Source organism: Tauraco erythrolophus, chromosome 17, assembly GCF_009769465.1.
Source record: "Tauraco erythrolophus isolate bTauEry1 chromosome 17, bTauEry1.pri, whole genome shotgun sequence".
Taxonomy (NCBI): domain Eukaryota; kingdom Metazoa; phylum Chordata; class Aves; order Musophagiformes; family Musophagidae; genus Tauraco; species Tauraco erythrolophus.
Genome location: NC_141481.1, coordinates 14,312,399 through 14,324,340, shown reverse-complemented (window position 1 = coordinate 14,324,340; position 11,942 = coordinate 14,312,399). Strand labels below are relative to the sequence as shown.

The 11,942-nt window shown below is 57.2% G+C and overlaps 1 protein-coding gene across 1 annotated transcript in view; it reads right to left on the bottom strand.

Moving 5' to 3' along the window:
- Positions 1-6,568: 6,568 nt before the first annotated feature.
- GRID2IP (Grid2 interacting protein) overlaps positions 6,569-11,942 on the bottom strand; it is a 35,730-nt gene continuing 30,356 nt past the window's right edge. Inside the window, 8 exon segments of the mRNA XM_086622500.1 lie at positions 6,569-6,640; positions 7,024-7,188; positions 7,642-7,760; positions 9,173-9,229; positions 9,232-9,301; positions 9,850-9,936; positions 10,679-10,834; positions 11,314-11,510. Coding sequence (XP_086478626.1) covers positions 6,569-6,640; positions 7,024-7,188; positions 7,642-7,760; positions 9,173-9,229; positions 9,232-9,301; positions 9,850-9,936; positions 10,679-10,834; positions 11,314-11,510 — 923 coding nt within the window.

The window sequence follows — 11,942 nt, the reverse complement described above, 5'->3', positions numbered from 1 at the left end:
CTCACTGCCATGCTCCAGCCATGGAGCGCGTTCGGGATTGTCTCTCTCACCCCGCTGAGCCGAGCAGACGGTTCCTCCGCAGAGGGGCACAGCTGGCGCTCCCCGGCCTCAGCTCCGGGTCCAGCGCTGGCGGCACCGGGACGGCGGGGATGGGTGTCTGCTGGTCCGTGTCCTCCTCCTGCCTACGCGGCTCCCTGGGTCCTTCAGCCTCTCCTGCACTTGTAAGGCGACACTTATCAGCTCCCCCTCGCCGAAAAGCCGCAGAAGGTGGGGCGAAGGGTGGCCCGCACCAGCCCGGGGCTCCTGGCGTGGATGCTCGGACAACAAGCGGTCGAACAAGTTCTTCCTCTGAACATCCAGTGCGCGGCGAAGCCCTGACCGACACCACCGGTCGCGTGTTCCCCGACCTCCGACGGCTTCACCCCTTTGCCGATGTGTCCAACCGCAGCCGGAACCTTCCCTTAACTCACCCGGGGCCTGAAGGGCAACCGGCTGCTCTGGTGCACCGGTGGCACTGGTGGCACCGCCGGGAACGTTCCGCCCAGGTGTGCGAACCGAGCGGAGAGGGGATGGAGTCACGAGTGCCGCGGTGACGGAGGCGCAGCGATTCGTCCCGCCGGGCAGCGTTCAGGAGGGCGAGCCCTGCCCTGCGTCCCCGCTACCGCCGGTCCCACGCGCGGGCTCTGCCTGGCGCAGCGCTGCCGGGCTTGTGCATTTACAAAAAGGTCAGACAATAAATAAGCAGTTTCCCGGTGGCAGATACGGTCCCACAGCTGGGGGATTGTGTCCTGAGACACCAGCAGCCTCCAGCGCAAGAGCCCGAGATGGTACAGAGCCATATTCTGGTTGAGTGGCAGTGGTGACAGCGCCGAGCGGGGACCAGGGACTTGCAGCATCTTGGCAGAGCCTTTTCTGTGCCTTATAAAGCTTCTGGATCCCACTGAATTCCTTGGGAGCTTCTGCCTCGCAAGGATGCAGGGCACTGGCAAGATCAGTACTATCTTACCTCTTTAAGAGGCAGCAGATCTTGGCTGTCGCTGAGTTTTTACTGGCATGCTTATCCCCTAACTGAGAACAGAAAAATAGGGTTTGGTATGCCGGCCTTGGGAAGCTGCTCACCCCGCTCCAACACCTCCTGCTTGCTCTCTGGCAGCTCGGAGATCGTTGTTGCTTTTCACCCCGAGACACGTCCCGCACCGGGGCCCGGGGGCAGGCGGGCAGCGCTGGCAGCACAGCCGGTGCTGCAAGCCCCAGGCACTCAGTCTTGCGGGGAATTCGGCTGCCCGTGCAGGACAGCGTCGTGTCTTTCCCCCCGAAATGCCTGCGGACCTGGGGCAGAGCGCTGCAGGCTCTGGTCGTGCCCGTCAGTAAAGGAAACGTGGGATACACTCCAGGGAAAATTCCCAGAGCTGAATACAGGTGCCCGCTTAAAGCTCCGCTTGCGGCTCCCAGAGCTGGGGGTGAGGCTGGGCAGTAGGAAAAATGCCATAGACTCGGTTGCTCGGGTTTCAGATCCTAACTCTGCCACGGCCCAGTGGAAATTTTGCCCGTTTTGTGCATTCAGCTCACAGCCCGGTCTCCCTCGGTTCCTGGCACGGACGGCAGCGCTTTCCTCGCCAGAGATTGTGAGGAAGGAACATCCATGGCATTGAAATGAAGCTGCTGAAGCCAGCCCTTTATCAATGGTCCCAGGGAGACGCAGCCCACGTGGCTCTCGAGGAACCCATCGGGACCGTATCGCTCTAAATGCCTCCTCGATGGGATTTTTTAAAGCATCCCCAGATCCCTCCACCTCCTAAAGACACCACCGCTCGCCGGGGCTCCGATGCCACCCAGCAGCAGCCCCAAGCCCTGAGTCCGCCGCAGCTCCCCGACTCGAGTAGACGCCGAAAGGGAACTTACTGCGCTCAGCTGGGTCTCATTCTGCTCCCTGCGCCGGGCACCACCGAGCCTCTGCCAGCTGACAGGCAGCTTAAATATTGCCAGAGAATCGGGATTTGCCAGCGGAGCCGTTAACGGTGTCACAAGGAACGAGAAGGAATATTTATAGTCAAAGTTAAACTAATTGCCCCAAGTTACTCTTCCGGTCTCCCGCGGCTCTGGTGAGAAGTGTATTATTTTCATTATCAGGGGTTATGGGTCAAACTCCACGGAGTGCCATTCTCTTAAGCAATCTGCACAGCGAGAGAAGGGACAAGAAACAATAAAATGAATCCACGATGTCCTCTCAAGCTGAGTGCCCACGGTACGGCGGGGAGCTGGCAGCTAGTGCTGTCTCTAAGTTCATGCCTAAGCCTTACAAAAAGCCGAATCCATCCGTGGGCTGAGGATCAGGACTCATTTCTGAGCCTGTAGGTTAATCCCAGAATCAGGTCCGCTTCTGAGACCAGGCTGGAGGTTTTGGCTTCAGCACTGTCTAAAAAACCTGATAAGCACGGCCAAATAACACACCGAGAACGATGCTGAAGAGCCAGCACAGCGAGAGACAGTGGCAGGAGGCAGCTCATACCTTTCTGACATCGGGGTGCTCGGAGCCGCGGGGCAGCGCTCCCGAGAAGCCCCATGCCTCAGCGCCAGGCAGGTGACCCGCTAGCTGGGAGGGCAGGTTGGGCACGGGCACTCTCCTTACACGAGCCTGGTTCGCATGCCCACGGTGGAGTTATCCATCCGAATTGCACCATGTTTTACTGGCGAGCCCCCAGCTCTCCGGCGACGCCGGGGTGGAAGTCTGCGCCGAAGCAGGGCAGCCCCCAGGAACACCAGTCCCGCAGCGGCAGCTCCGTGCTGGTGCTGCTTTTCCCTCCCGCTCACTGATCCTGTAATATTGCAACTGACTCTGCTGCCTTACCCAAAGGTTTTGTGAAACTCGCCCCTTCTCTGACAACCCCAGCAATTCAGCTCTCACCTTCACTTTTGAATTCTCTAGATTGGCGACGGAGGCAAGTTAAATATGTTAAATAAAAAAAAGGCACCCCGGAGTCTAAGAAACCAGAAAGCAAAGTAGGAAAAACCTGGTGTCTGTGGTTTATCTCATTGTTTCACACTCAACTCACAGTTCTTACAGGCATGACTAAAGGTCTGTGACTCTCATGATTGCAGATGCTTTGATTTGGTCGGCTAGAATTTGGAAAACAGATATTCCTAAGTTGTGTTAGAGCAATACAGATCCTCGAAGGCTTCGAATTCAGCATCCAGGAGCCCTGTGCCACCTCCCAGTCTGGGCTACTTTTTGCTGACTTCCAGCCCTTCCAGGCTGAAGCTGAGACTTCTGTTTATCTCTTTGGCATCTTTCATGGCACCTAGAAAATAATTCTAGATCATGGCCCTTCAAACCCTTATCAAGATGCTTATCAGGAAGGTTCATACGTGTTCCACTTCGGCTTGGAGATGCCAGCCTGGCACTTTATTATCCCAGCCAGTCCACCGACTGGCACTGCGATCGTATCTCCGCCATGACTTTACTAAAGCTGTTCATTTTCTCTTTGGTCTTTTTTTTCCCTGTTTTTCGCAGGAAAGAGTGAAAATCCTTAAATAACCCCAAATTTGCAATGTAACCTGGGATTTCCAGGGTCACTGTTTCCCTGTCTGTGTCAGAGGATGGAAGTGGCAGCCCGTGGGGCAGGGGCCGTGCCACGGCTGCGTTCCCCGCACTGACCCCGGGCTGCTGCCTGGGATATTACTTCCTTTCCAAGGACAGGCTTTGCTGTGAAGACGATGCCATGCTCAAGGCTGGCACAGGCGCTGTTCAGGCTGGGATGTAGGAGGCTAAAAGGAGAGCGCCCAGCCAGCACGCCGATCCCGGGGAACACCACCTCGTGTTTGCAGTTATCAAGAAACAGCAAGACAAGTGTGTGCAGTGAATGATGCCGACTGCCGTAGGTATCACGCCGCAGAAGGAGGCTCCGGGTTGTTATTTCGGTGCGGACCGCAGCCGGGAGCTTTGACAACCACGCTGGGCAGCTCGAGATCGCCAGGGCTGCAGAAGAGCCGGGCTTGATCGGCCTGGAGGGCTCAGGAGCCATCAGGAGGGGTTCGAGCCCTTTAAATGCACGTGCCCAGCGAGGGACTTCTACCCGTGACATCTTTATTAACTGGCCAGAGGCGTTTTACGGTGGCCTCCAGGGAGGACCCGGCGATTGAGCAGCGGCTGTAAACAAGCTAAACTACAACCAGGAAATCTGATACGAAGCCGGTCCCTATCTATGTACTGTTCGTGTAAGGGAGATAAATTGCTCCAGGGACATAAACTCAACCTCAGCCAAGAATTCCTTTTCAGAGAGAAACAATCCCCTGGCTCATACGCTCACTAAATGTTTTCTTCTGAAGGCTGCAGAAAAAATCCATACTATTTTAAGAATTTGCTGCTCGTGTTCATCGTGCTGGCCCGAGCGCTGGCACGCAAGCAGCCCTCTTCACAATTATGCAGTTATTTTCCCCGTACCGGCCCAAATCCAGCCAGGTCAGATCCTGCATCTCTCTCCTGGAGGTGTAAGGGGCCAGTATGGAGAAGTGCAGTCCCAGAAGTGCCAGATGCAGAATTCCTCACGCCTTCACCCGCGGCTATCGTTCAACGCAAATTTTAACAGCACACCAAGGTACACGCAGTCAGGAGGCAGAAGGCAGTAGCTTTATTTTAGGAAAAGCACGTAGGCATTGGGTAGAGGCTGAATTGTGAATATACATAGTCCCATTATCAAATAATATAACCATATGTCAGAAGTTCTGGTTCTTTGAAAATATTCACATAAAAATACCAAAGGGATTGGAGTTCTAACTATTTTGGAAAGTTACAACATGTAGCAAAACCTATGTACAGCATTTTCACATTTGGAATGACAGTTTCAAAAGAACCTCCAGTGCTTTAAGTATTGAATATGATTTTAGAAAAAAAAAAATAAAATAAAATAAATAAAATCAACTGAATGCAGTGTGCAACATCCAGAACGGCAAGAGGAGCCGAGTGAGCGTCGCCCTGTCACCGCCGTCGGGCAGAGGCAGAGGGGGCTGGACCCCCGGGAACACAATGCTGGAAGCTACCTGGCACTTAAAGCTGTATAAACGGAGAACACTTGTGAAAATATACGCCACTTTCTACGGCAGGGTTTAAAAAAACACCGAAAACTGAAGATTTGACGGTCGTAAGGTCTCCCATAAATAATGCACCGGTCGGTGATGCTGATCGTGAGCGGAGGCTGCGGGAAGAGCTCTCGCTCTGGCAACGGACGGCAGGAGGGCGACCTGCGGGGCAGGGGCTCGGAGCGCGGAGGGTTTCGAAGGCAACGGATGCATCTTGCCCGGAGGAATGCCTCGCCGCGGCAGCGTGCTGCACGGTAGGTTGGCTGCCGGGAAGCTCTGGGGGCACCGCGTAGCCCCGAGGCGCATGCACTGGCGCGGGATGCTGATAGCCCTTTTGTCCCGGGGGATGCCCAGCGGGAATTAAGTCAGACGGTGGTGGCCGATGGACGTGTGTGCTTCCAGAGCTCCCTGGGCACACTCAGCATGAGCGACTGCTCCTACAGGAAAGGGGCTCTCAGGACTCCAGCCCTCGGGAGGGAAGGAAGGAGGGCAGGGGATGTGTTTCCCGCTGGTCTCTGCCGTGCCTCGGAGGCGGTACGCGGGGGTGCAGAGGACTCCCACTCAGTTTTAGGCTACCGAGGGTTCTGTACTTTCCAAGGAGGCACCAAAATGCTCAGGGATCGATGTCTCCTGGCGAGCTCAATCAGTCTGCTGCTGAGGATGTTAAACTCTTGGGAGGATTTCAAGACCCGTCAGTCTCTGCCACACCTTTAAGCAAAGCTGACGGCCGGGAAGGACTCTGGGCTTTCCTTCCTCTCCAGCAGCTGGGTAGAACCACACTGGATCTGTATTTGGGAGCACACAGACGTGCCAGAAGGGTTCTGCAAGGTGATTTTGCTTTCCATGGCCACTGGCCACCAACGGCGTGGGGGATTAAAGCCTCCAGGCCACCTCCAGCAGTCTCCACTCCACCGTTACAGTCTGTTCAGGTGGAGCTCCAGCCCCACGGTGCAGCTCAAGGACAGAAGGGGCAGCCCTTGTGCCCCCACTCCCTTCCTGGCCTGACCTGCTCCTGCTCCCCAGCAGACTCTAGCCCTGGCCCCGAGGCTGGCGGGACACGCGGTGCCTGCTTGGGGCCAGCTGCATCCCGTCAGGGCAGGCTCTGCACAGCCGTGCGCGGGCACTGGCCGTGGGGATGTGGGGAAGGTGTCCAGCGACTGCTGGTGCCAGTTACACGTGTTCTGGAAACATGGGAGAGTGGGATTTTACCTAGGTGTGTCTGAAATCCTCTACTCAGTAAATCCCTGGAGATGGAGGATGCTGTTGTCAAGACCAGCGAGGTGTTTACCTTCTTGTCCCCGTGCCTCACCCTCGCATCCATCCACCATCACCTCTGGTGCCTTTTCAGTGTCCAAACTGCCCCGGCCTCTCGGCCCGTGGTTCTGCTTGGTGGCAGCAGGTGACAGCAGCGTATTTACAACCAAACTCAACGGGAGCAAATTGCACTTTGTTGGCAATAAATCGTTGCGCCGCGCGCGTTGCTGCGGGCCCGTCACCAGGCAAGGGGGGACGTCATTCTGGGGCTGCGCTGGCTCTCGCCAACCTGCACGTCGCTGAGTGCCCGCTGCGGGGAAAAAGCAAAGAGCAGGAGCTGAGGATCAGGCAAGGGCAGCTGGTGGGGACAGGGAGGGTGTTTCAGTGGTGCTGGCCATCACAGACCTAATTCTCCCCTGGCTTCCAAGAAGACCTGTTATCATGGTCTGATGTTAACCAAGAACATCAGACCATGATAACATCTGCTTTACTCTCCGTGGGGCTGGTGGACCTTCAGCCCTCACCTCAGCCTCCTGCACTGGCCAGCTGCCTGCTTGTTAGAACAATTGCTCCCTACAGGTGCACGTGCTCACAAAAATCTCGTCTTGTTCCCACAGCTCGTGGGCAAGGAAAGTGCTTTGCTGATGCCAACAGCAGACCCTTTGCCGGCTGGCTTTGAAAGGTGCAACTCACCTCAAACTTGCTCATGAATTCTGCAAAAATGCCAAAGAAGGCTTCAGAAGTTGTCATTTTCGAGTCTTCCCCGAAGAAGGACAACACCTTGCTGAATTCTTCCATGGCCTTGTGCTGTAGGTCGTCCAGCGACCGCATGGCGGGCTGGGCGCTCTCCAGGAAGGACTGAGAGAAAGGGCTTAAGGGAAAACAGCCGCACCATGGGTCTGGCACAGAGCAGAATCACTTCTCCTTATCAAAGGGCTGGGTTTCATCTCAGGTCTAAGGGACCTGCTTCAAACACAGGTGAAGGCCACACCGCTGGCACGCTCAGCTGTCCCTAACAGCACGGCTCTGGAAGGAAAGACAACTCAGGAAGCTTTCTGGCCTTGTGGCATTGGATTTCTGCCACGCAGGGGCATGTGAACCCATGGTCAGCACAAACACTGATTCCTGTGCCAGCTAAGAGTACATGGACAGTGGAGATTTCCACCACGCTCTCCCCAGGAGCTGGGATGGTGCTTTCTTAGCAGCTGGACACAGCCCTGCTGATAGCCAAGGAGCCATAAAGACAACTGAACGGTTTTACTCAAGGGCAGTAAGTCACGTTGGTGTTTGGCCCCTTTTACAGAAGGATACAGTCATCACGATCGCGAATCTGTCCTCGGCGGTAGCTGGCATGTTGTGGCAGGCCATCTGGATGTCACTGACGGTGGTGTGCAGGTCCTTTAGGTCAGCTGTTAGTGTTCTCTGGTTCACTACGTGAGAAGAGAGGAGTCAACAGCGTTAGGAGACTTGGGTCTGGCTCATTTTCTGCAGCAAAGCGAGGGCAACGAGCATGGGCCATCGGTCAGGGTGGTTCAGGCTGTCTGTCTACATGGCTCTGCACAACCCATCCACGTTGTCCATGGTGTGGTGGACAACCAGACCTTCTTGCTGCCCTGTGGCAGGTTGCCAGCTGGGTGCTCAGGCCAAGAGATGCCAAGAACCTCAAAAGGAGCCTGGAACATGCCAAGTGCAAGGAGCATGCAGGACTCATCGGCACGAGGGCAGTGATGGATGCGCAGGTACTTGACTCAGGAGGGGGACGGAGGGAGCGTACGGGACGGTAGGACGAGGGGTAACATCTGGGCTGCCCTCTGTGGCATCCCACCACAGCACCAGCGTTCATGAGAGTGATGAGCCGGTCAGGCTCCTTGCTGTCTTGGGCGGCCAAGCCTTGGCTCTTCCACAGCCAAGGGAGAAGGTGAACTGCAGCACGTCGGGAGGTCTGGGGAGCGTGCTGCAGCTCGTACGTCCATGGCCCGTGCGAGAGCGAAGCCAGGCGGCCCTGGACAGCACACGGTCTGCAGTCGGGCAGGAATTGGCCAGAGTTCGGGCAGCAGGAGCCATCAGTGACAGAAGAGTTATTGAACAGTTAGGCCAGATACAAAAATCCAGCCAGGAAAGCTACAGGTGCAGACCTTCATCGAGGGAAGTTTACACCTCCAGGCCTGAGTTTTCTCCTCTATTTATGCACCATAGCACTAATTCCCAAGGGAATTTCTCGCAAACAACAGAGGAGGATGCGCAAGGAGAACGCAGCCCATGGTCTGCGTTGTGACACCACCAACGCAAGTGGACGGGTGACAACCCCAAGATCTATGTGATTTTTTTTTTTAATTGCAACCAACGATCCTTAGTCAGCGCGACATACCCGTGCCCGGACTGTGAACTCGGAACATGCCGGGCGCTGTACGCCCTGTTCCACACGTGATTGCAGGCAGTAATAACGCTGGCACCCGTGCCAAGGAGGCTGCACGCCAGCGGTGGAAGGAGGCAGAGGCTGGGTGGAGCAGACCAGCTCCTGGCACTTCTCTCTTCTGTGCTTCATTTGCATTTACAAGAAACTTGGGAACCACTTTTTCAAGTCAGAAGGAAGGATCAGGCCAGAGACAGAGCCTTGTCTATGCACTACCATGTGCAGCAGCATGGGACAGATGGGACTTTCTCTGTCACTGAGCTCGTCCCTTCCTAGCCCCGTCCCATCGCTCAGGACCATTCCTCACTTATCTGGGCTGCCATCCCGCTCCTGCCAACGCTGTGCAGCTCACGACCGATTCCAGACCCGTACAAAACCAAGAGACAGTGCAAGGAGACACGGAGCTTGCAGACACTTTTGTTCGTTTACCTTTGGCAGCCAGCGGCACTGTAGGAAGATCCTGGGAAAAGCCCAAGAGCTCTGGAAATGTTGGCTAAGCGATTTGGCAAGAATGTGCAGGAAGGTGGATTTCCCATCAACGGTCTTGGTTGTGTTCAGCTACGGCAAAACAAAACAAGTCGGGAGATTCCTCTGCGGAGGAGAGCGGGTTCTGCCAAGCACGCGGAGCGTCGGGCACCCGGTACACGTGCGTGGCAATTCCCAGCCATGCTGTGCGGATTAATGTTTAAATAGGACATTTAATGTTTACACAGCATGTTACACCCAGATTAATGGCACCGAGATGCTGACTAGTGCCTTCCTCCCACAGCCGGGGCCGTTGCCCCGTCCCCCACCCCTCAGGAGTCCCACAGCCACCCACAGGGGATAAGAACCTTTGGTTTTCTCCCACCCCCCAGCCAGAACGCCGTGGGCTCTGGCCAGTCTCGCACTGGAGAGCAGGTCTCAGGCCCCAGCATGCTGAAGGACCAGACCACCCTTGGGGCCTCTCCGAAGTCAATCCTGGGCATCAATCCAGCCCTCCCACTGGTGCCCTCTGGCAGCCGCTGCACCCAGGGGCCTTGGACGAGGACAGGCACGATAAACCAGGCACTTGGAGCTCCTGGCATCGGTGTTTCGTGCATGGGAACAAGCATGCTTCATCATACCTCGGTGAGAAAGTTGATTTTAAAGCCTGTTGTTTTGCTGGTCTTGGGCTGCCCGTTGTTCAGGTAGTTTCCCATCGCCAGCACAAACTGCAAAGAGAAGCCCCAGTGACCGACTGGCCAGTGACCTCCAGCACTTGCACCGTCCCATCTCCTTCTGTACCTGCTTTTGAGCCACAGGGACCTACCGAGGATGTGGCAGGAGCAGAGGTAAAAAGCTTCCCTCTGGCTACAGGACGGTGGGAAAGGATCATTTTTGTGCTGGGTCACTTCTGCTAAGGGCGCCCGTGCCCGTGCTCACCGAGCATCGCTAGTACAGCCTTATCGGTTCGTTCCGTGGGGTTAAAGGCAGGATTTCCCCTGGTTCTGTACACACCGTCCATCCTGTCCCCACGCAGGGCAGCCCCAGCACACGGGGAGGATGAGGACGGGCAGCATGCGGCACCCCCACCTGCAGCGACTGCTGGGCCAGACCCCACGTCCTCCAGCTCCCCCGCAGCCAAAGGACAACCCCGGTCGGCTCTGCCGTGCCACGGGGCGGGTTTTTGGCTCCTGCAGCCCTGCTGCCAGCTGCGGGTGGGTGCGTGGCCGTCTGGAATCTGCCCTCCTGCATCCTCCCCAGGCCAGGATCCCCACAGGCTGATCCCAGCGGGAGCTGCCAGTGGATGGAGCCTGGCTGAACGGGACACGGAGGGGCCCAGGGCACAGCGTGGGGCTGGAGCTGCCCTCCAGCTGCAGGTGAGCTGCCAGCGAGCTGCCAGGCTGCCTGTGGGTGCTCCCGTGGATGCAGGGGACCCCAGGGGCTGTTACTAGAAGGAAGAGCCATTCTGACCTCCAAGATCTTAGCCAGCTTCTTGCTGCTTTTCAGCTCTAGGGAGGCCTTGCAGATGCACTCGTAGCTGGCTTTGATCTCCTCTGTCTTCTCCTGCAGAGTGGTCTTAAAATGCAGGCTGCGCAGACGGATCTTGTACTCTGGCACGGCCAACATCTGAGAACAAAAGGAGGGGACAGCTGCTGCCATCACCGTTGGGCAGAACCCTCCTTTGCGGTGGTTCTCCTGGCACGTGGCCCCGCACGTGACCGCAGAACGCGCTTGCTCAGCGCGGGCGCCGCGGCGGAGCGGCTGCCGCAGCCCACCGAGCACGGCCGGGCTGGTGCCGCGGCGCGGGGGGAGCTTCGACACCAACACCTACGAGTGACTTTGCCAACACAAAGTCGGGCAAAGTCACTCTGACCGCGCAGTGCACATCGTGGTATGCTTTGCTGGAAACTGGAGGGAGGCATCAGTCGCCGGTGATGGTGACCAGTGCCACCAGCAATCCCCACCCCGCAGCACCCACAGGACCAGCGTCCTGCTGGCTGCTTCCTCTCTGCTCTGTTTTCCTCCCCTCCATCACACAGCAGGACATCTCAGGGACACTGCCCACGCAGACCTCGCTCCCGGAGCGCGTCCCTGCCCGCAGGTACCTGCAGCACGAACTGGTCGGGCTCGCTCAGCTTGCCGGGGTTCTCCTTGTAGCTCTGGAAGCGCTGGACTTCCTCCCCATCCGGGGCGTACAGCAAGAGCTGCTTGATGTGGGAAGGCTCCAGGCGGTCCGTCTCCATCGTCATGAGGATCTGGCGCAGCTCCATGTGCGAGAGCTTGAGGTGGGCTATGAGGATGGCTGTGGGGAAGGGAGGGGGGTCACTTGGGAGGGGAGGAGGTCTGGCCCCCGGGGCTGGCTGTGCTGGGACAGGCTGCCTGCCCAGGAGGGGAAGTTCAATCTCTCCACGGTGTGAGAGCGGTGTGGACTTCTCCACGTGCCCGCGCTGGCATAGGGTCAGCCCTGGACACACACAGGAAGGGCTTTCCACTCCCCGAGGCCCTTGCAGATGCTGTGTGGGGACCCTGAGGAGTCACCCTGGTCCTGCAGACCCCCCCAGGGTATTGCATCACGTGCATGGACATCACCAACGCATCAGGCTGGGCTGTGCTGGAACACCCCCCCCCCAGTGCAGCATCCTGCTCCACCACGTCCCCTCGCCAGGACAGCAGGGGCTCACAGGATCCCACCAAGCCCTCCCACTCTCCTCCTTCCAGAAGCCCGTCCTGGAGA